Here is a 24,042-nt window from a genome sequence, read left to right as displayed (position 1 = left end):
GCGGTGTTGCCAAGTGACCAGAAAACCCAGCCCGGCCTGCTGTCGTGTTTCCAAGAGGAGCTTTGCCTGCAGAAATGTGGAAGCGAAGCTCCTCTTACAGCCTAGAGATATATTTTTTTTAAGCGGGTTGACGATGTCTGTAGATGACGCCGTGGCTGCTAAACGCACAGGCGCAGGTCTCAGTAAAACAGTTGGCAACCCTCACCTCTAGAAACAGGAATATATTGCCTCCCCTTCTTTGCAGCTCAAATCAACACACTTTTGTTTTTCTCTCTGGCCTTCCCCCTTCCGAGGGTAGCTTCTGTAAAGGGTTGCCAACTTATTTCTGGGCAGATTTCCTGCGTCGCTAACACTAAATCCAGTAGGAGCAGCCGTTGCCATGTCCATTCCTAGGAGGGGCCCGATCTGTTGGATTTCTGCCTGTCACTGAGCCATTGAATGCACAAGAACCCTGGCAGGGTGGAAGAAAAGTTTGGAGGGCACACAATCGTAGCAGGCATTCTGTAGCTGTGAACCCTTAAGGCTTTGTGATGGAGAGTGTGGGGTGAAGCTTAAGAAATCAACAAGGCCCTGCAGTTAATATTTGGACCTGGAGGCAGGGGCAGAGCAAGGTGGGGGCAGTGGGGGGGCAGACAGCCCCAGGTGTCATGTCCGGGGGGGGGGGGAGGAGCTGCGGAGCGCTAACCCTAACCTCCCCCCCCCCAAAATGCTCTACAACAACTGACAATGACAGTGATCACAGCCAGTCTTTTTATACTGTGAGTCGATCGCAGTCTCTTGGGATTCCAACTATATTTCAATGGGGGGCAAGAAATTTTCTGCCCCGGGTACCACCTGACCTTGCTACGCCACTGCAGGGAGGGCAGGTAGGGGGAGACACATTTCCGGGGGGGGGTTGGACTAGATGACCCCTGAGGTCCCTTCCAACGCTGCAATTCTGTGATTTTAGATTGACAGAATATCCTAAATCCCATAGTTGACACCTGGTGCTGAATTTGCTGCCCACACTAGCTTCTCACAGGCCCAGGTGACATCTGAGGACAGATGTCATCACCTTGAGTCCTTTGCCAGGGGCCTTTCTTAAATGACAGAAATTCAACAGGTGAAGAGGCATATTCCTCCCTGTAGCAGCAGCTGTGTCATGATGGGGGAAGTACCGTATTTTTCCGTGTATATCACGCCCCCGTGTATAAGACGTCCCCTATTTTGGGGGCCTCAAAATTAAGAAAAGTGGGGGGAGATTGCCCCTGTGTATAAGACCAACCCCCCCTTTTAGCATTATTTTTAGTTAAAAAAAACAACCTAGTCTTAATACCCGGAAAAGTATGGTACATCTCTCGAATTCCATCTTCCCATGCAACCATTATAAACATACATACAGTGGTGCCTCGCAAGACAAAATTAATCCATTCCGCGAGTCTCTTCGTCTAGCGGTTTTTTTGTCTTGCGAAGCAACCCTATTAGCGGATTAGCGCTATTAGCGGTTTAGCGGCTATTAAAGGCTTAGCGGATTAGCGGCTAAAAGGCTATTAGCGGCTTAGCGGCTTAGCAAAAGGGGGGGAAGCGGGAAAAAATCGCAAGACGTTTTCGTCTTGCAAAGCAAGCCCATAGGGAAAATCGTCTTGCGAAGCAGCTCAAAAACGGAAAACCCTTTCGTCTAGCGGGTTTTCCGTCTTGCAAGGCATTCGTCTTGCGGGGCACCACTGTACATGCGCACAGTGCCAGATTCACGTATAAGCTAAACAAGCTATAGCTTAGGGCCCCACTCTCTTGGGGCCCCCCAAAACATGTAAAGGAAAAAAAACACTGGATGTACATTTCCAAAATATTAATATACTTCTTCTTAATTGTATTTCAGTTCAACAATTACTTGGATAAGATACATATTTTGTCATGTGCAGATGGCTTTAGATACTTATTAGGTCCATAAATAAATAAATATAGCATATATTCAACACAAAAAAACGGCGACAATTTGTTGCTGACAAAGGACAGCTGGACATATAAAGGGTCCCATCACCTTCAGGAGCTGAGGGCCTCATCCAACCTCAGTCCGGCCCTGCATGCGCACATACATAATTTTATTTGTATGCCGCGTTTCAAACTTCCGACTCTACAATTCTATGAAACTTAGGCTCAAGGCAGCTTACAACATGGGGGGAAAATGCATAACTGCAACATTGCAAAAGTATAGTCGTACCTTGGTTTTCAAACAGCCTAGTTCTCGGACGTTTTGGCTCCCGAACGATCGAAACTCGGAAGTGATTGTTCCGGTTTTGGAACGTTCTTTTGGAAGCCGAACATCCGACGGGGCTTCTGATTGGCTGCAGGAGCTTCCTGCAGCCAATCGGAAGCCGCGCTTTGGTTGTCGAACGTTTTGGAAGTCGAACGGATTTCCGGAACGGATTCCGTTCGACTTCCGAAGTACGACTGTAGTCCTGTACGATAAATAGAACATTACAAAAACACACAGTCAAACTGAACAGTTTCCACATAAATTACAACAAGCCCTAAAACGAAGATACAAAAAAATACCGACAAATGACACAGGAGCCTTTCTGGAAGAAAAAGTTGGCAACGTCCTGTCTTTCTGGTAGGCCAGATGGTAGAATGAGCCACAAGGGAGGATATTGGGCAGTACCAATGTGCAACGGGCTCTTGTGCATCAGGAAGAGAGAAAAAACAAACCACCCTAAGTGGTTTCCCTGAAGCACACTGAGGAGAGGAAAGAAACAGCACCTGTTGAATTTCTTCCTACTACACCACTCTTAAAAGGTACAGGAGCCCTCTTGGAACCAGGCCTTGGCTTCCCACTGAATTGCAAATAGCTGCATCAGATTATAAGAAACGGACAAAAAAAAAGGAAAAGCATTTATAGGAAAGACTTTTTATAGAAACGGCTCAGAGTGCTCAGATTATATAAATATATATAAAATATATATATTATATATAAATCTCTATGATAAAGCTGAATGTATCTAGGTTTGGTTTGGTTCCCCCTCCCCCAACCCCCTTTTTTTTTCTTGGTCCAAATCTAATTTATTTTTTATTAAAGATTTATTTGAGGTTTTATGCCTGGAGTTTTCTCTTTATTTCTTTAGATGCACTTTTCTAAAAAAAAAACTTCACTGTTGTTGTTTTTCCTCTAATCCGCCGGCATCGCAACAGAAAACCAAGGGAACGGTATTCTTAAAAATGGGAGATTCCAACCCAAGTGAAAACAGTACTATGGATACAGGAATCTTGTAATCTGGAGAGCCAGTGTGACACAGAAATTAGTGCTGAACTAGGAAACCACCACCCCCCCCCCCGCTCCAAGTAAACCACAAGTAACCCCCCACCCCACCCCAATGATCTAAGTAATCTTACAGGCCTACACAGGGGTAGCTGATCGGCAGCCAGTGCTGCTGCCTCAGTCGACACAGCTGTAGAATGGGTGCATCCAGGCAATGTGGCCACAGAATCCTGCACCTGATGAAGCTTCCAGACCAGTCTCAAGGGAAGCCCCGAATCCAGTATATTACAGTAGTCTATCTGTGGGGTCACCAATGCATGGAGGGGCCAAAGTGCCAATTCCCACTCCCCACCCCACTTTTGCTTGTAAATAAAGGAAGGCACATGACCCATTTGACTACATCAAAACGGCGTTTTACTGATGTATTTGGGTGAGGCATGTACCAGACGCCTTTGCAGCGGAGTGCAAATTCATTCCAGGTATGGGAAGATTCCCCCTTAAATTGCACAAAAAATTGGAGTCCAAGAGGACTAGTAACTTGCATGGACCAATCTGCAAAGTGCAGTTGGAGTTTTCTGTCTGGGCTGCAGAGATCAGTTTGGTGTTGCTTCATGGAAAAAACCCCAAAACCTGCTACTAAGAGAAATCCCAGAGGATCTGCTGTGTTTTTTCTGCTGCAAGAGAGTCAACCAAGACACCACACAGTCGCTGCTTTAGGAAGTGAGATGAGAGGTGCAATTTTGCCTGGGCTCCCAATTTGCTTATATTCTAATATTATCCACCCTCCAGCAGAGGGCAGCGATGGCCTAGTTCAGCATTCCCTAAGGTCACAATTAGGATAGTTCCTCAAACAGCATTAAAAAAACACAAAACACCACCCAGAATTAAATGATAAAGGCTTTGAAGGGCTGGTGTTTTGTTTTGGGATTTTATTTTCCTTAAGGCTTTCTGTGTATGGAAAGCTGGGAGATTTATTTATGTGTTTATTGTTTCCATCAAAATTAATTCCAAAAATCTTGTACGTTGCCACCATAACTGATAATGCACCGAGCTTATCGCAGTCCCTCCAGCCATTAGGTGATGCAGAAGAGGACATTTTTGACATTTGCAATACAGTTGTACCTCGGGTTAAGAACTTAATTCGTTCTGGAGGTCCATTCTTAACCTGAAACTGTTCTTAACCTGAAGCACCACTTTGGCTAACTGTTCTTAACCTGAAGCACCACTTTGGCTTAACCTGAAGCACCACTTTGGCTGTTGCCACGCCGCGATTTCTGTTCTCATCCTGAAGTGAAGTTTTTAACCCGAGGTACTATTTCTGGGTTAGTGGATGTCTGTAACCTGAAGCATCTGTAACCCGAGGTACCACTGTACCATTTTTGACTGCAATACCATCTGCATAGTGATTGCAACCTGGTGGGTGTGGCTGGGTGTAATCCTGCGCTTTTTCTCAGCGCCTGACTCACCTGCAAGACAGCAACTGCCTGGGGCAAAGGCGTTGGCAGAGGGACGCTGAGGTTTCCTTCTTCCTAACTCTCTCTTCCCTGCCAGGACATCCTACCTGCCTATAATTGCCCCAAATCTGCCAGCTGCCCTCTTTCTCCTCCATAAACTGCACCCAGAACCAAAACAGCCGCATGGGGAGGGGACAAGCAAAGTTCAGTTCTGCAGCTGGCGAGCACTGCAAGGAATACCGTATTTTTCGCTCTATAAGACGCACCAGACCATAAGACGTACCTAGTTTTTGGAGGAGGAAAACAAGAAAAATATTCTGAATCCCAGAAGCCAGAACAGCAAGAGGGATCGTTGCGCAGCGAAAGCAGCGATCCCTCTTGCTGTTCTGGCTTCTGGGATAGCTGTGCAGCCTGCATTCGCTCCATAAGACGCACACATATTTCCCCTTACTTTTTAGGAGGGGAAAAATAAAAAAATTCCTTCCAGTAGCATCTTAAAGACCAACTAAGTTGGTATGAGCTTTCGTGTGCATGCACACTTCTTCAGATACACAGGAGGAGGGGAAAAGTGAGTCTTATAGAGCAAAAAATACGGTAATCATAGAATGGTAGGGTTGGAAATGAACCTCAAGGATTGTCTAGTCCAACCCCCAGAAATGCAGGAATCACAGCGTAAAAGATCCCTGACAAATGGCTATCCAATTTCTGTTTAAAAGAGAGTCCATCACCTTCCGAGGGAGCCCATTCCATTACTGCACAGCTCTTAATCTGAAGCTCCTTGTCATCTGAAACCACCGACTCGGGTCCTGCCGTCTGGAGCAGCAGAAAACAAGCTCGCTCCATCTTCCACCGGACGTCCCTTCAGATATTTGAAGAGGATTTTAATAAGGAATGGGGAGGGGGAATTATAATTTATCTTAAAAACCATTGCAAACAGTTAAAATCATTAGTAGGATTGGAATAGCACTTGCAGTGAATTTTGCAATGGTGAATTTTGGATATACAGTAGTGGCAATGTAAAAAAGAGTTGATTATAAAAGATGCAGGAGGAAATGATTAACAAGAGGACCTGAAGAAGGGAAGTCTAGGAGATTCTTTGGAATCTTGCTTTTATGTTGTATGTTGGATATCTGATTGCAAAACATTAATCTGAAAAACCAAACGAATAAATTTATTTAAAAAGAACAAGAAGAGGATGTCACCTCTCTCTGTCTCTTTCGCGCTAAACAGCTGACCCAAAAACTGTATGCTTTGCATTAAGTCTCAGGTTGCATCCCCACTGACTGGCGTCTCCAGGTACTCCTCTGAAATTCTGACCTGTAGAGAGCCGTGGTCTGCCTCCATGCAAGGCAGCTTAAGGTCAATGGGTCTCCTCTGAACAGCTGCAAACAGATTCGATTTTGGAGATTGGGAAATGTGGGCTATAAATATTATTATTTATTAAATTTGCATGCCGCCCTCTACCCACAGATCTCAGGGCAGTTAAAACCCAAAATCCCAATATAAAAACATTCAATGCATAATACAAAATTAAAAACAACCCAATAACACCCCCAGTTAATAATAATAATAATAATAATAATAATTCTTTATTTATACCCCGCCCTTCCCGGTTCAGAAAACAGGGCTCAGGGCGGCTAACAACAAATTTAAAACACTTAACTGATGCAACAAAAAACAGCGTAAAGTGCAGTATAAAACGTGAATAACAATAAATTCAGAATTCATACTAATACATAATGCTATTTAAAAATAATAAATTGTATAAAACCAATTGCAAGCCACTTAATACTGCTTTTAAAGGAAAGAAGTAGAAGGGCCGCTTTACTCGGGAATGGCCCGCAATGACGATCGGGCTTGCAAGGGCAGCCCCGATCCCTGACACCTCCACGCAGCCACTGACGGCACCGCACGCGACTCACAGCGGGGAAACCCGCTGCGCATGCGTGCGTCCCCGGAGCGCCGGCCCCGCCTTCTTTTTCCTCCTCCTCCTCCTTCCCAATCAGGCGCTGGCATAGCCACCTACGGCCCTTCTCTCCATTGCCGCCAACGGGCCCTGACTTGGGGTCCTTCGCCTTCTCCGGGGAGAGAGGGAGGGGGTCGGTTAAATGAATAAAAAATAAAACGAACCCCTCCCCATTAGCGTGTGAGGAGAAAGTTAATCTGAGGTGGGGGCGGGAGTTTTTAAAAAAATGTATTTATTTACCTCACGGCGGGGCGGATAGGGAGAAGAAAGAGGCCCCCTCAGGCGGCGGCGAGGGCAGCCCCGGAGCTGGGCCCGGCGACGGCGGCGGCTGGAAGAGGCTGAGGCGGCCGGAGGGAGAGAGACTGAAAGACTGAGAGAGAGAGAGGCCGCGGCGGGGCGCCGGCTCCTGCCTCCCTCTCTCCCGCCGCCGCCTCTCTCCCATGGACACGGCGTGAGGTGAGTGCGGGCAAGGCAGGCAGGCACCTCCGAGGGCACCCCTGGGGGGTCCTCCGTCCCCTCCCCCCTCAACGCCCCCTCCCTCCAGGGCCCCTGCCCCTCTCTCCTGCCCCAGGGGCCCATGGGAGATTTCGCGCCCCCTCCCCTTCACGCCCCCCCCCGCACAAGGCCAGGAACTGCCCCCCCGTCTTTTGCCCCAGGGGGGCTCAAAGGCTCTCCCCCCCTTCCAACCCCTGCCCCACTGACTCCTTGGGTCTGCCCGCCCTCTCCCCTCTCCTGCCCCAGGGGCCCATGGGAGATTTCGCGCCCCCTCCCCTTCACGCCCCCCCCCCGCACAAGGCCAGGAACTGCCCCCCCGTCTTTTGCCCCAGGGGGGCTCAAAGGCTCTCCCCCCCTTCCAACCCCTGCCCCACTGACTCCTTGGGTCTGCCCGCCCTCTCCCCTCTCCTGCCCCAGGGGCCCATGGGAGATTTCGCGCCCCCTCCCCTTCACGCCCCCCCCCCGCACAAGGCCAGGAACTGCCCCCCCGTCTTTTGCCCCAGGGGGGCTCAAAGGCTCTCCCCCCCTTCCAACCCCTGCCCCACTGACTCCTTGGGTCTGCCCGCCCTCTCCCCTCTCCTGCCCCAGGGGCCCATGGGAGATTTCGCGCCCCCTCCCCTTCACGCCCCCCCCCGCACAAGGCCAGGAACTGCCCCCCCCCGTCTTTTGCCCCAGGGGGGCTCAAAGGCTCTCCCCCCCTTCCAACCCCTGCCCCACTGACTCCTTGGGTCTGCCCGCCCTCTCCCCTCTCCTGCCCCAGGGGCCCATGGGAGATTTCGCGCCCCCTCCCCTTCACACCCCCCCCCGCACAAGGCCAGGAACTGCCCCCCGTCTTTTGTCCCAGGGGGGCCCAAAGGCTCTTCCCCCCCTTCCAACCCCTGCCCCACTGACTCCTTGGGTCTCCCCTCTCCTGCCCCAGGGGCCCATGGGAGATTTCGCGCCCCCTCCCCTTCACGCCCCCCCGAACACAGCCAGGAACTGCCCCCCCCGTCTTTTGCCCCAGGGGGGCTCAAGGGCCCTTCTCCCTCCCCTTCCAACCCCTGCCCCACTGACTCCTTGGGTCTCCCCTCTCCTGCCCCAGGGGCCCATGGGAGATTTCGCGCCCCCTCCCCTTCACGCCCCCCCCCCGCACAAGGCCAGGAACTGCCCCCCTGTCATTTGCCCCAGGGGGGCTCAAGGGCCCTTCTCCCCCCCTTCCAAACCCTGCCCCACTGACTCCTTGGGTCTCCCCTCTCCTGCCCCAGGGGCCCATGGGAGATTTCACGCCCCCTCCCCTTCACGCCCCTCCCCCGCACAAGGCCAGGAACTGCCCCCCTGTCATTTGCCCCAGGGGGGATCAAGGACCCTTCTCCCCCCCCTTCCAACCCCTGCCCCACTGACTCCTTGGGTCTGCCCACCCCCCCACCCCACTGCCAGGCTGCCTCTGGATCCGGCCCTCCTTGCCCCCGCCCCAGTTCCTCCTCCTCTTCCCCCTTTCTTCTGACACGTAAGAGCTCCCACCGTTCAGGTCTCCCTGTTCTCCCCCAAAACTGCCCCACTGGCTCCTGGGGTTTCTTTCCTCGGCCCCCTTTCACCCCCTTCTCAGTGTCCTCAAGCGGATCCCACCAGCCTTGATTTCCTCTCCCCTCCCCCCCCCCGCACCCCACTTCCACCTACCCTCTCGCCCCATTGGTTTCTGGGAGCCTTTGGCTTCCCAACACCCCCCTCCAAAATATTATTTCCCTTATACCCCCTTGTTTTGCATCTCTCCCCACACCCCAGCCTCCACTTTCTTGTCCCCCTCTCTTTGCCCCACTGATTCCTGGGATTTAGTGGCCTCTGTCCATCCCACCCCCCTTTCTGCAAATTAATACTGGCCCCTTTTCTGCTACCCCCTCACTTCGACTCTTTCCACTCCATTCCCTGACCCCCGTTTTCCTTTCTCCCGTCCTTGGATATGAGACACCTTCCTCACCATTGCTCCTCTATTACCTCTGACCCATTTATCTGTAACGTTAATGTCATGCAGCGGCTTCTAGGGTTTAAATCAGACGACTTCTTCTAAAACAAAACATATTTGGGAGGCTAGTAACTTTTTGCAGGCGTATTTCCACACCGGTTGTATCCCACAACTCCTCAAGACTGCCATTTTTTGTTCTTAATGTTAAGGAATGCTGGGGTTTTAATACCTCGCCTTTTCCCTCTTCCCCACCCCACTTCCTCCGGGATTTTTCAGAGTCCTTTTCACCCTCCTCTTCGCTGAGTTGCCAAGGAGCAAGTTTCTCTTTTAAAAGCTCTTTTAATTATACACTTGCTTCCTTGTAGGGACGGGAAGATGCGGCTTTGCCTGTGGTGTGGGGAAAGGAGAGTCAGAGCAAGTTTGCCAGCAGTCCTCAGAGCATTTCTGAGTCCTTGCTGGTTTTGCAGCTGAGTGGGTTTTTCTAAGCTTCAGAGACATCCGATTCCATTACATTCTTACTTTGCAGTTTCTCTGCCTCTTCCACCTCTCCTCTTCCGAGCATTTCCACTTCAGATTGTATTATAAACCTACCCACCAAGTTTATGATGGTTTTGACATCCCTATATCCCTGCCCACCTTTCCCCCTTCTGAAAACAAAGTATAGGGTTTGAGCCAGGCTTTGCGCTTGAACCATAGTGTCCCGAATGTGTATACCAGCTTCCGTTCTGACATTTCAGTCTTCGAGGATGAACGCTACCCTTCACCCCTTCAGAAATGGAATATGCTTTTGAACATGAAGGGATGCGTGGCATCCCTCCAGATTTCTGCAAACACCTTCCTGGTATTTCAGTGTTTGAGAGAGAGGCTGTGTTTAAAAAGCAGACCAAAAACCCTTGCAACTGAAAGGTTGAGCGAGACGCTTCCTCCATTTCCCCTCCCAACACACCTCGCTTTTCTTCCTACAGCTGTGAAGGATCATCGCAGAGAATCCCTTTGAGTCCCCATCTCCAAAGATGGCTGACTCGGCTGGCATTGTGGGCGAGCGTCTCAGCAGGGGCAAGCTGCCTGGTTGGATGGGCACGAGAGAGGTGAGTGGTGGATGGGCCTCCTTCTCTGGGCATGTGTGATGGGCCTCCTTTGTGGTGTATTGGGCTGTTGTTGTTGTTTAGTTGTTTAGTCGTGTCCGACTCTTCGTGACCCCCTGGACCAGGGCATGCCAGGCGCTCCTGTCTTCCACTGCCTCCCGCAGTTTGGTCAAACTCATGCTGGTAGCTTCGAGAACACTGTCCAACCATCTCGTCCTCTGTCGTCTCCTTCTCCTTGTGCCCTCCATCTTTCCCAACATCAGGGTCTTTTCCAGGGAGTCTTCTCTTCTCATGAGGTGGCCAAAGTCTTGGAGCCTCAGCTTCAGGATCTGTCCTTCCAGTGAGCACTCAGGGCTGATTTCCTTCAGAATGGAGAGGTTGGATCTTCTTGCAGTCCATGGGACTCTCAAGAGTCTCCTCCAGCACCAGAATTCAATATCGGGCTGGTACTTCCCAATTCTTGGATTTCCAAGAAGAGGAGGAGGGAATCATGATTAACTGCAAGTGTGGGGAACCTCTGGCCCTCCAGTTGTTGCTGCACTACCGCTACCCTCATTGCTCAGTTGGTTAGAGCATGGTGCTGATAATGCCACAGTTGCAAGTTCAATCCCTGTATGGGACAACTTCATATTCCTGCATTGCTGGGAGTTGGACTAGATGATGCTCAGGATCTCTTCCAACTCTACAATTCTATGATCCCTGACCGTTGCCCATTCTTGCTGGGCTAATGGGGGTTGTAATGCAGCAACATCTGGAAGGCCAGAGATTGCCCCGCATCCGATTTCCTTCTTTCTTACCTCTCAAGTCTGGGCTGTTTCCTTCCCTTTTTATCCGGTGCTCCAATCCGAAGCAGACACACACTCCTACCTCTTTCAGCCAATGATTCAATGAGCCTGTTTTGCCAGTAAGAAACGGGGGGCCCTCAGAAGCCTGTTTATTTACAGACCGGTAACACACGAAAAGGCTTCTTAAAATGTTTAAATAGCAGTTCTATTGAATGGGAATAGTTCAGGGCTAGGAGGCTCCTGATGGAGCTGGTCTTTCTGCGGAGGCGACAGAACGAGCGCTGCTTTCTAACCTGGCTGGCTGAGGCTCCTTCCAGGTGGGTGTTGAGGGGAGAGGAGGCACGATGGAGCTGGTCTCCCAGCAGAGCTGAAGGGCTCCCCTGAGGTTCCCATGAAACACCCTGCCTGGGTGCCTGTTGTGTCCTGTGCTGGTACTGCTGTTCCCTTCTCACTGTTTAGTTACTTTCGTCATCCTTTCCAGAGGGTGCAGCTATCTCTTGCATTAAGAAGGACGGAGCCTTGCAGCACCTTAAAGGGCTAACAAACTTCTTGTGGCAGGAGCAGAGAGGGCTCTTGTTCTTGGATCCTGCTTATGGGTTTCCCACAGGCATATGGCTGGCTGCTGTGAGAAAAGGATACAGGATGAGATGGGCTCCTGCAGCGCCCATCTTCCGTTCTTAGGTCCATGTTACCACCATCGGTCCTCTGCATTTCATTTGCCTCTGACCTTGCCGCTTACAATTCTCCCCCACTCCTGAAACTGCATACAGTCATACCTCGGGTTACAGACGCTTCAGGTTGTGCATTTTCGGGTTGCGCACTGCACCGAACCCGAAAGTACCGGAATGGGTTACTTCCGGGTTTCGGCACATGCGCAGAAGCACCAAATTGTGTGTGTGCAGACGCAGCGCTGTGGGTTGCAAACATGCCTCCCGCATGGATCACGTTCGCAGCCTGAGTGTCCACTGTATAGCTTAATATAACACTTTGTATTGCCTGCCGTACTTTGCAAGAGTTTATGTCACACACAAAAACCATTCATCTTTTAAAGTTGCCAAAATACTTTGCTCTTGTTTTTAAATTGGAGCAGCAGTGGTTTGTGTTAGGCATTCAGTTTTAAACACCCAGAGGACTCTGTGCATGTGAGCCTTCCCCACCCTGATGCCCCCCAGATATTGTTGGATTACTGTACCATATTCCCCGAAAGGAGGAACACAGGAAGCTATCAAGTTAGGGGTGGGGGGCGCTGCTTTGCAGTGGTTACATTCCTACTTGGGTGGTTGTTTCCAGAGGGTGATGCTTGGGGAGGGCTCTTTGGCACCACGGAGCCTTCAGTGTGGAGTTCCTCCGGGTTCAGTTTTATCCCCCATGCTGTTTTAACATCTACATGAAACCGCTGAGTAGGGTCATCCAGAATTTTGGAGTACGTTGTCAGCAATATGCTGATGCCACATAGCTCTTCTTCTCCTTTACATCTGCAGGTGTGGCAGTGGATGAGCTGAGCCGTTGTCTTGCCTCAGTAGTAGTAGTAGTAGTAGTAGTAGTAGTAGTAATAATAATAATAATAATAATAATAATAATAATAATAATTTATTATTTGTACCCCGCCCATCTGGCTGGGCTTCCCCAGCCACTCTGGGCAGCTTCCAACAAAGAATAAAAATACATTATGCGCTGGATGAGAGCCAACAAATTGAAGCTCAGTCCAAATAAGACTGAGGCTCTGTTAGGGGGTTACACTCCCCCTGAAGGAGCAGGTACGCAGCTTGGGGGTGCTCAGCTGGCCTCAATGGCATGGAATGCCTTCCATCAGCTTTGGCTGGTTGCCCAGCTGTGCCCCTATCTGGACAGGGCTAGCCTAATTTCTGTCACCTGTACTCTGGTCACCTCTAGCTTAGATTACTGCAACACATTCTACATGGGCCTGCCTCTGAAGGCGGTTCGGAAACTTCAGCTGGTGCAGATTTCAGCGGCCAGGTTGCTCGATGGGGCAAGGCGGTTTGAGCATATTACACTGGTCCTGGTCCAACTGCACTGACTGCCAGTTAGCTTTGGGGCCCCATTCAAAGTGCTGGCTTTGACTTAAGAAGTCTTGAACAGCCCAGGACCATAAGAGCTCAAGGACTGCCTATCCCTATATGAACCAACTTTTAGATCGTGCGGCTGTCATTTGAGGGCCTTCTTTGTGTGCCTTCTCCACATGAAAATGAGCCTTTTCTCCGATGGCTCCCTGTTTATGGAATGGTCTCCCCAGAAAGGTTTGACTGCCACCTTCGTTACATATCGCTAGTTAAAAACATCCCTCTTAAGTCTTTGGCCTATATGTTGCTTAATTGGCTAAAGAGTTACGAGGAATGTTTTTGCCTGGCGGCTAAAGATATGTAATGGGAGGAGAGGTATTATTATTATTAATAATAACATATATTACCAAGTCAGACCCTTGGACTGTTTAGCTCCATATTGTCTACACTGACCGGCAGCAGCTCTCCTCTCTCAGCCCTACCTCCAAATGCCTGGGACCTTCTGCTTGTAAAGCGGGTGCCCTATGTCACTAGCTTTAAAATTAATACTAAGATTCTAGTCCTCATGGTCATGATCCAAGATTTGACTTTATACTCAGACCCTTAGTTTAGGTAGCTCTGTATTGTCTATGCTGGCAGACAGCATCTCTCTGGGTTTCAGACAGAGTCCCTCCCAGTCCTGCCTGAAGATGGCAGGGATTGAACCCAGGACCTTCTGCATGGAAAGCAGGTGCTCTACCACTGAGCTACCACCTTTCCCCAGGTTAGATCAGTTAGGCAAATGATAGACACATAGAACTGTAGAGTTGGAAGGGACCCCAGGGGTCATCTAGTCCAACCCCCTTTCATTGCTCACAGTGATCCTGTCAGGCACGGGTGAGGAGACTGTGGCCCTCCAGCTCTTGCTGGACTACATCTCCCGCCATCCTCCCTGACCTTTGGGCATGCTGGGAATTGGAGTCTAGCGAAAGACTTCCGATATGCCCCGCCCTTCCTGTAAGGTAGACCAGCCTCATTCATCGCCCAGCGCAGGCAGGTGGTTGTGAACCGGGTGAGTCAACTGCGACAGAATGGTGTGGGATGGCGAAGTGGTTTTCCAGCGCTCGTGGCCCTCTGTGTGTATGTGAGCACATGGCTGTGATATTCCAGCCTGCAAGAACTCTGGGAGCAATGACTCTTGTCGCCGCTGCTTCAGAAGCAAAACCCCGGCAGTTGCCACCATCTCCGTGTGACTCAGTGGCTTGGTTCAGACTTGCCTCTTTGTGTGTGTACATTAAAAAAAAAAAGTATACTCATCCTGCTAAATTGCCCTTGCACAAGTTCAGCTGTCTGCTCTTCCCCGCCCCCTGTTGATGCTGCAAAATTCCCTGGGATCACCGCCTTCTTGGGTAGAAATCTAGGGCCTCCTTTTCAGCCGTATTCATTTCAATCACTATCATACCACTTTGTTCTGTCCAAAGAATCATGGGAGCTGTAGTGTGTTCAGGGTGCTTAAAGCTGTTAGGAGCAGGCCTCAGTTCCCCTTACAGCCGACAGAGTAGTTTAACCACTCCTCACTAGCAAGACATGGAAGGGTCCCCCCCCCCCTTCTGTCTTATCGTTTGCATCATTTTTCAGTTTGCAAAACCTGGTTTAAAACTTGTTTGCGCAAACCCGTTTGGAGGTGGTTTGCAAAAGCCCATTTCCCTGCTGCTGCGGCCCCCCAAGGCATCCTGGGAATGTTAGTTCTTTGGAGGAGCTAGGAGTGACTGACAGCAAGAGCCCTGGTTCCCTCAGGAAACTACAGGTTCCAGGATCCCTTGCTGCAGCTATATTTTCCAATCCCCAGAGAGAGGGATGGATTGTTAAACCGCTCTATTAATTGCCGCTCTGTGAGGGGGAACAAGCGTCTCCTGCTAATAATTTTCAGCACCCTGAACAAACTACAGTTTGCAGTGTGTTTTGGGGAAAGCCACGGCTGTTTAATGTGGAATTATAGTGCATATGGGGCCCTACCTATTGCAAAAGCCCTCTCCAGCCTCTGGCATTTCAAAGGCAGACTGCCTCTGCAAGTGGAGGTTGCATGTAGCACCGTGACTATTAGCCTCTCCAGGATTACAGGCTTCCAAATTATTTTCCTGGCCTAGTTCAAGGTCTGGGCTTTGAGCTTTTTAAAGCAGGGGTGTGGGGACCTGTGGCTCTCCACATCCTGTGGTTGGGCTCTCAGCTCCCATCAGCCCTAAGAGCCAGTGTGGTCAGGGGGGATGATGATGATTATGATAGCTGGAATGCTGCAACACCTGACGCGCCACAGGATCTCCACCCCTGTATTAAAGCCCCAAAACAGCCCAGAGGTCACACCAGAGACGCACCACCTCCAATCATGTCCTTTTGTGTCCTTTAAGGCCCTCTGCAGATACCCTGCTCTCTGCCGTTGGTGGCAGCTTCCAAGAGCAGAGCCTTCTCTGCAGTGACCCCCCCCCCACCAGCAGCACCCTTGTAGAATTCCTGTCCGAAGGAAGAGGGGACAGCAGCCAAGGAGAGAGATGTAAGAAATTATTGACTTATTGAAGACTAGAGGGAGAAGGGAGGGGAGGAGATTACAGGCAAGGACCTTGAACAATGAGGACTAGAATCTTTATATTTATGCAAAGCATCAGCACAAGGGGCCTGGGGTTGATTCAGAGGACTGAGAGACCCTTCCTGCAGCTACCAGAATCTGTCAGAGTGCGCAAGTTTCTGACGCGTCCAAAGTGCTTTGGGCTGACCGGACAGGAGACTTTTAATTTATTTATTTTTTAGCCTTCCCTGGCTCGGCCTCTGTGGAAAAAGCCTAATTCCCGTCCAGCGAGTCTTTCCTCTACGCCAAGAAGAGTCCCATGCTTGAAACATGGTGGGGTTTTTCCCAACTGCCCTGTTTAATTTAGGTCTTGGATTGGTGCTGGCTTCATAGACAGGTGTAATCCTGTTCTTCACCTGCCCTCCCACCCCAAAGTCCCTGCTTTTCTTGTTGTCGACTTCAGGCATTCCTTGACCTTTGAAGCGATTTCTTGACATGGAGTCGGAGAAGGGATGGGGGCTGAGGGGAGGTTGCGGTGTTTAACGTAGGCCTCGTAAGCGAAACTTCAACGAGAGCCACGTGTTCTGTCCTTGGGAGGTGGGTGGGCAGCAAATTCTGCAAAACGCTCAGCCTTGGGGAGGAAAGTAACACCGTTTAATAGCCACCAGATGTCTGGAGCTTATCCTGGCGCTATCTGGGCTGGTTCCACAATCCCAGCTTCCATCTTTCATGCAAAGCGTAATTAACTTGGAGAGATCGCTAATCCTCTGCCACGGGGTGCAGCCATTGCCTAGGACAGCTCTTTAAAGCAATATAATAATATTTATTTTTCAGTTTAGCTCTCCTGGATGGCTGTAAAAGAGCTTTGGACGAATACAGGAGAAGGCCACGAGTCACAATGGCTGTGCGCTGCCTCCACGGTCGGATGCAGTAATGCTTCTGAATACCAGTTGCTGGAAGCCACGGGAGGAGAAAGGGTTCTTGCACCCGGGTCCTGCTTGTGAGTTTCCCACAGGCCCCTCCCTGGGTGGCCACCGCTGGGATGGGCCGTTGGCCAGCAGGGCTATCCTTGCGGAGGTCTGTTGTGACAGCAGAACCTCCAAGCCCAAGGATAATCTGCCTCTGAATACCAGATATTGTGGAATGGCAATTGGAGAATACCGGGGCAGTCCGATCTCACTTGGGGGCTTCCTATTGGGGCATCCGGTTGGCCACTGTGAGAATAGGTTCCTGGGCTAGATGGGCCCCCTTTGGCCTGATCCAGAAGGCAGCTCTTAGAATCCTAGAGTTGGAAGAGACCACAAGGGCCATCGAGTCCAACCCCCTGCCAAGCAGGAAACACCATCAGAGCACTCCTGACATATGGTTGTCAAGCCTCTGCTTAAAGACCTCCAAAGAAGGAGACTCCACCACACTCATTGGCAGCAAGTTCCACTGTCGAGCAGCTCTTACTGTCAGGAAGTTCTTCCTAATGTTTAGGTGGAATCTTCTTTCTTGTAGTTTGGATCCATTGCTCCGTGTCCGCTTCTCTGGAGCAGCAGAAAACAACCTTTCTCCCTCCTCTATGTGACATCCTTTTATATATTTGAACATGGCTATCATATCACCCCTTAACCTCCTCTTCTCCAGGCTAAACATTCCCAGCTCCCTTAGCCGTTCCTCATAAGGCATCGTTTCCAGGCCTTTGACCATTTTGGATGCCATCTTCTGATGTTCCTAACTCCTTTTGGATGGTTTCACAACCTTAACTTTGTGTTTTGCATCAGGTTGCCTCCGATGCAAAGACCCGTCAAAATGAAGGTGTGTGACTAAGCTAGGATGATTAATTTCAGTGTGTCTACTTGGAGAAAAATTTAGCTGGGTACAGCCCATTGACTATGCTGTCACCTCCCCCTTCATATATATACAATGGTACCTCGGGTTACATACGCTTCAGGTTACAGACTCCGCTAACCCAGAAATAGTACCTCGGGTTAAGAACTTTGCTTCAGGATGAGAACAGAAACCGTGCTCTAGCGGCGGCGGCGCAGCAGCAGAAAGCCCCATTAGCTAAAGTGGTGCCTCAGGGTAAGAACAGTTTCAGCTTAAGAACGGACCTCCGGAACGAATTAAGTACTTAACCCGAGGTACCACTGTACAGTCATACCTCGGGTTACAGCCGCTTCAGGTTGTGTTTTTTCCAGGTTATGGACCGCCGAAACCCGGAAGTACCGGAACAGGTTACTTCTGGGTTTCTGTGGTTGCGCATGCGCAGAGGCGCTGAATCGCAACCCGTGCGTGCACAGACGCGGGTTGCGAACACGTATCCCGCACGGATCACGTTCCCAACCCGAGCGTCCACTGTATATATTTAAAGCACAATCTGCTTTGGAGACTCAGATGAGCAAGGTGAAGAAAAATGTGGTTAAATGTGACAGGAGGAGGGCCTGTGTGGGAATCCCCTGAGAGATCTTGAGCTGCCTCATCCTCTGGCAGTGGAGAGCTAATTGGCTCTTGGCCTCAGGCTGAGCTCCCTGTTGGAATTCCCCTCCCCGTCCTCTCCTGCTTCCTACCAAACAGGAGCTGGGAATTTGGGGAGCGACCATGGGCAAACTGCTTCTCTTCCTCGCCAAATCCCCCCCAAAACGTGGGGATGATCCTGGCCAGCCTTGTAAGGCTGTTGTAAAGATTTGCAAGAGAGCCCTTGAGGGAACGGATATACAGTGGTGCCTCGCAAGACAAAATTAATTCGTTCCGCAAGTTTTTTCTTCTTGCGAGTTTTTTGTCTTGCGAAGCACGGTTTCCCATAGGAATGCATTGAAAATCAAGCAATGCGTTCCTATGGAGACCGTCCGGGGACAGAGGGGAAGCGCCGCGCGCCTTCCCCTCTGTTCCCGGACCTGTTTAAAGAAAGGGGCGGCGGGGAGAAGATTGCTTCTCCCCGTTGCCTGCCCTGCAATCTCCGGGGAGAGAGGGGAAGGCGCGCATGCCTTCCCCTCTGTCCCCGGAGATTGCGGGGCTGGCAACGGGGAGAAGTGATCTTCTCCCCGCCGCCCCTTGCTTCAAAAGAGGTCCGGGGACAGCGGGGAAGACGCGCTGCGCTTCCCCGCTATCCCCGGAGCTTGCGGGGCAAGCTTCGTTTTGTGAAGCAAGCCCAGAGGGAAATGCGTCTTGCGAAGTGGCTAAGAAAACGAAAAACTCCTTCGTCTAGCGAGTTTTTCGTCTTCCGAGGCATTCGTCTTGCGGGGTACCACTGTATAAATATTATATAGCAGGGGGGCTGGGTAAGGCTGCTCTGCAGGGTTCTATGGTAGAAGTTGCTGTGGGAAGGGTTCTCTGATTCTCTTTGGGCTTGTTTACTATGGAAAGCTGCTGCAGTCGTGGATCCTGGACTACAAATCCCCTGGTGCTAGTCCCTGGATTAACCTGAGTCTGCTGAAAGCAGCAGCTCTTCCACATTTATTTTAAGCATTGGTGTGGGAGAGGGGGAGAGGGACAAAAGATCATAGAAGGCAAAATTCCTCTGGGGCTTTTGATGAGAGAAGCCGGCCGTGCCCAGGGCCCCACCTTCCAGTGGTTACATCACACGCTAAGCAGATAAAACTGGGTATTCATTCCATCCTTTAATTAGTAGGGAGTCATTTAATTTCGGACCCTGTGACCTGCTAGCGTGTTCTTCGCAGGCTGCAAATCCTCTCTTGTGTGGCGCTTTGAATTTGGGAGTGTTATTGGCAGGAAACTCCTCTAAGTGAAAGCTTCCCTTTTTGGAAAGAAGGGATTAATTCTCCAGCGCTGTGTGTGTGTGTGTGTGTTAATCTCTGGGTGCGTGAGGAAGCATAGCTCTGCTGCCGTGACTCTTAACATTTGAAGATCACAAGGGAAGGGATGACGCTCGGGGCCAGAGCATCTGCTCAGCGTGCAGAAAGTTCAGCCCCCGCCATCTCCAGGACAGGCTCCTTACCTGAAGCCCTGGAGAACCACTGCCAGTCCGTGTAGACAATACTCAGCCAGGGCGACCAAGGGGCTGACACTGTGAAAAGCATCTTCCTGTGTTTTCCTGTTAAATCAGCCCTTTATTCGCAACCATGAGGACTACAGCCTTGAATTATCTTTTGGGGAAGGACAGCAGTCAGCACCTGCACCGAATGCAGAAGGCCCTGGATTCAAAGCCCTGTGACTCCCTCTTTAAACCCCCGGAGAGACTCTGCCACTGAGTGTCAGCAGCACTGAGCTTAGTTGGACTCTAGGGTCTGAGTTGGTGCCGGGAGCTTTCTGCATCCCAGGGACTCGCAGGTTCTGGCTTCAGTCAGTAGCCAGCTGTTGACTTCTGCTTGCCACAGACCCTTTCATTTTCCTGATAGATTTGTGGCTGTCAGGTGGGGCCTCTCCGTCCTCTCCTCTGGGCTTACTGCCATCCTGCCCAGATCTCCCCACTTTCTTCACCTGCGTTCGGTTCACCTGGCTCTACATTTGCACCTGTCCTTTGGCGCTCTTGACACTTCTCCACGTGTTGCCCAAGTTCATTTTTTCCCTTCAAAATATAATCCGGCCCCCCAAAAGGTCTGAGGGACAGTGGACCGGCCCCCTGCTGAAAAAGCTTGCTGACCCCAGACCTAACCTGTTGCTGTAATTTCGTTTAGAACTTTTTAAATGCTGCGTTTCAAAGTGTTGCAACCTGCCCTGGAACCTTAGCTTGAAGGGTGGGCAATAAATCAAATTATTATTAATTATAATATTTATTTATTCATTGCATTCATATCTCACCTTTTTTTTTTATCCAAGGAGCTTGAGGTGGTGTATGTGGTTCTCCCGTGCCCATCTCATTTAATCCCTGCCACAACCCTTTGAGGCAGGTTAGGCTGAGGGAGGTAGCATCCTGCCCCCAAAGACACACCCAGTGAGCTTCATGAGGCGGGGGGGGGGGTTTTTGAACCTTGCTGTCTCCCAGGTCCTGGTCTGACACTAACCACTATGCTGCCACCAGAGGCTCTTGCGGACGGGGCTGGGGTTTCGGCTGGGTCCAGTCAGTAACGCAGCTCCCACCAGGAAATCAAAATGGCAGGCCGTTAGACTACAGATCCCTTAGACACTTGCAGCGAACAGAGACTGCTGCCTGTCAACCTACATGCTGTTCCCGTTCTAGTACCATTAAACTAATCCTGTTAACGACTTCTCGGTCCGGTACGACCTGTGCTGGATCTACGGAGCGGTGGAGATTTTAGTATTTTAACAGCACCTTCTTGCTGCACAGTCAACATTCTTAGTTCTGGGACAACCACAAGTTGAGTCACCAGATTCCAAAACGGCACAGCTGCTTTCGTAAGGCTGCTCTGGGACCAATATTACTACGTTCATTTTTTTACATCCCACCATTTCCCCATACTGAGACTGCAGGCAGCTCACACAGAAATTAAAACAATACAGATAAAATACACTGAAAACATATTTAAAAATTGTAAAAATAAATTAAAGCATAATAGAATTAACACAACATCAAAACAGATATGTTAAAATATAGATAGTAAATTCATCACAGCACTATTTAAAATCCAGTCAGTTCCCAAAGACCTGTTGGAATAAAACAGTATTCACCTGTTGGCTGAAGGACAGCAAAGAGGGTGTCTGTCTGGCTTCTCTAGGGAAGGAGTTTCAGAGTCAGGGAGCCACCACCAAAAAGGCCTGCCTTCTCCCACCAAATGTGCTTCTGACGGTGGCAGGATGGAAAGAAGGATACAGTGGTACCTCTGGTTACGAACTTAATTTGTTCCGGAGGTTCATTCCTAAGCTGAAACCGTTCTTATCCTGGGGCGCGCTTTCACTAATGGGGCCTCCCGTTGCGCACATGCCTCTGGTGTGCAATTTCCATTTGCATCCTGGGTCAAAGTTCACAACCAGGAGCAGCTACTTCCAGGTGAGCAGAGCTCGTAACCTGAAGCATTCGTAACCAGAGGGACCACTGTATGTTATGAAGAGGTAGCAGCCCGCAGCCTCTGCCCACATCGTGAGAGAAGTATTCCCACTCTCTCCCTGCCTTCCACACTCCAGGAGTCTCCGGCAGTTTCCCAGAGGTTAGAGAAGCTTTAAGCGCACATATGTGGCCAGCGGTAAAAAAAAGGAGGGCAGCCTCTTTATGCTCTACAGTTAATTTTTTAAGAAGCTTCTGCCGTCTTCTGCTGTGGCGTCAGGACTGGAGGTCACAAGCAGGCCTTGGAACTGGTGACTCCGGGGATCTTGGGCCGGGGTCAGCCCAAGGTGACCACCTCTGGCCAAAGGAGGGAGCCGCAGTGAAAACTCAGGAAACCAATAGTATCAATAGCGTTGATACTGCATGGGAGCAGGGTTGGTTTCTACCTTCAGAATGGGTGTCAAAAGTGGGATTTGAATCCTAGCCGCGCTCTGTACATTGGGCCACAATCTCTCTCGTCAAGTGGGAAAGCAAATCTGCTTTAGGCAGCCTTGTCAAAACGCTGGTCACCTGTGGTGAGTCAGAAATTGTTTCTGGTGACCAAGGAGGAGGAACGTTGGCACTCATCCCACCCCCCTTTTTAGTCTACAGATGACTGGCATAGCTCTATGCCCTAGCAATCTTGTGGCCTTTTCCCAGCCTGTATTTGCTGCAAAAGAATCCTCTTTCTATGAATAACCAAGGTCTTGGTGGTGGAATGTGAAACGGGATCGTCCGTTTGTTTGTTTTTAAGCACTGAAATACAGGCTGTATTTAGCAGGGCCACAGCTCAATGATAATCTGCTTTGTGTGCACAAGGTCCCGGGTTCAATCCCTTGCAGCGTTTCCAGGCAAGGCTGGAAATGTTCCCTGCCAGTCAGCGTAGTCAATACTGAGCCAGGTGTACCTATTAAACCAGGCTGTTATTTGCAACCATGAGGACTAGAGTCTTAGTTTGCCTTTTGGGGAAGGACGCAAGTTCCTCGAGAGAACACCTGCGTTGCTGCGTAAGGCCAGCACTCTGTGCTCCCAGGCCGCCTGATGAGCGCACCTTCTCTTTTAATTCCCTCTCCCGGTTTGCTTTCCAGCTTTGAAAGAGCACAGACCCGCCTTGGATATGAGTGACTCAGACGCAGACGTGCCGCCGCCAGGGGAGGAGGAAGAGGAGGAGGCGGCCCTGGCTGCAGCGGTGCTGCCGCCCCCAGGAAATGGCGGGGTGGCGGCCCTGGGGGTCATCACGGAAGGCGTGGGCGAGCTGGCGGTCATTGACCCCGAGGTGGCCAAGAAGGCCTGCGAGGAGGTGCTGGAGAAGGTCAAGCTGATGCACTGCATCTCTCCCGACGGGTCCATCCAGCTGAAGGACGGCAGCGCAGGCGCGGCTCGCCGGCCCGGCCTGGCCCTGCTGAACGGCAGCCCCGGCGAGTGCTGCGAGATCAAGTGCCTGGACGACCCTCCGGACAAGATCCAGGAGGAGGAGCAGCAACACGCGGCCAACTCGGTCAAGAGCGCCCGGCGACGCCAGAAGAACAACTCGGCCAAGCAGTCGTGGCTGCTGCGCCTGTTCGAGTCGAAGCTCTTCGACATCTCCATGGCGATCTCGTACCTGTACAACTCGAAGGAGCCCGGCGTGCAGGCGTACATCGGCAACCGGCTCTTCTGCTTCCGCAACGAGGACGTGGACTTCTACCTGCCGCAGCTGCTGAACATGTACATCCACATGGACGAGGACGTGGGCGACGCCATCAAGCCCTACATCGTCCACCGCTGCCGGCAGAGCATCAACTTCTCCCTGCAGTGCGCCCTCCTGCTGGGCGCCTACTCCTCGGACATGCACATCTCCACCCAGCGCCACTCCCGCGGGACCAAGCTGCGGAAGCTCATCCTCTCCGACGAGCTCAAGCCGGCCCACCGGAAGAGGGAGCTGCCGGCCCTCGGCCCGGCCCCCGAGGCGGGGCTCTCCCCCTCCAAAAGGACTCACCAGAGGTCCAAGTCGGACGCCACCGTCGGCATCCACCTCAGCAGCAACCTGAAGAGAACCGCCAGCAACCCCAAAGTGGAGAACGACGACGAGGTAAGGTGGGGCGAGGGGGGTCCCTGGATTCACAGGGCAGGGGGATAGGTTACTGGGGTATTCAGCTTTTAATCCTTGTGAAAACATACGTATCAGGAGAGGGGAAATTCTGCCTAGGGTGGGCTTCCAGCTCTGTGGCAAGTTGGTAGGCAGAGGCCATTCTCATGCCACAGAGCTGGGCATAAGGTAAGACATGTGCCAACCAGGTTGTGGCTGCTTTCCTGGCTCAGCTTTGTCCTCCTCCTTTTGGAGTCCGGCCTGATTTTGCTGCCAGCTTTCATGCGGATCCAACGTGGGACAGGGCGGTTCCATTTCTGCTGCTTATCAAGGGACCGCTTGATCTCGAGCATCTCTTGGGACGATGTAATCGGGCGTTGCCAACCAGTCCCCCCAATAGCGGTAGAGGAAAAGAGAAAGGCCAGGGGGCACATGTGTGTTGCCCTGATTGCCCACCATGGCCTCCAATCCCATGTTTACAATTTTTATATATGTACCCTGTTCCTCAAGGGTCTTACGGTCGAAAATCCAC

At 51.0% G+C, this 24,042-nt stretch overlaps 1 protein-coding gene and 1 long non-coding RNA gene across 3 annotated transcripts in view; one reads left to right on the top strand and one right to left on the bottom strand.

The window, feature by feature from the left end:
• Nucleotides 1-506: 506 nt before the first annotated feature.
• LOC310694401 lies at nt 507-3,277 on the bottom strand. Its single transcript, XR_014519664.1, has 2 exons — nt 1,718-3,277; nt 507-1,387 (listed from the first exon to the last, which is right to left on the bottom strand). It is a non-coding gene; the product is annotated as an uncharacterized lncRNA (long non-coding RNA).
• A 3,417-nt stretch (nt 3,278-6,694) lies between these two features.
• Nucleotides 6,695-24,042, top strand: part of PI4KB (phosphatidylinositol 4-kinase beta) — a 50,994-nt gene continuing 33,646 nt past the window's right edge. The window contains exons 1-3 of one of the 2 annotated variants that reach the window (XM_083477033.1): nt 6,695-7,111; nt 10,055-10,177; nt 22,531-23,513. In XM_083477033.1, coding sequence (XP_083333159.1) covers nt 22,560-23,513 — 954 coding nt within the window. In that variant the 5' untranslated portion in view covers nt 6,695-7,111; nt 10,055-10,177; nt 22,531-22,559. The remainder of the gene's footprint in view (nt 7,112-10,054; nt 10,178-22,530; nt 23,514-24,042) is intronic. The other variant, XM_083477032.1, reaches the window with a different exon arrangement.

The sequence above is a fragment of the Podarcis liolepis genome (genome assembly GCF_965112155.1).
Source record: "Podarcis liolepis genome assembly, chromosome: 15".
NCBI lineage: Eukaryota > Metazoa > Chordata > Lepidosauria > Squamata > Lacertidae > Podarcis > Podarcis liolepis.
The sequence above is the reverse complement of the archived record's forward strand: the minus strand, read 5'-3'. Positions and strand labels throughout refer to the sequence as shown.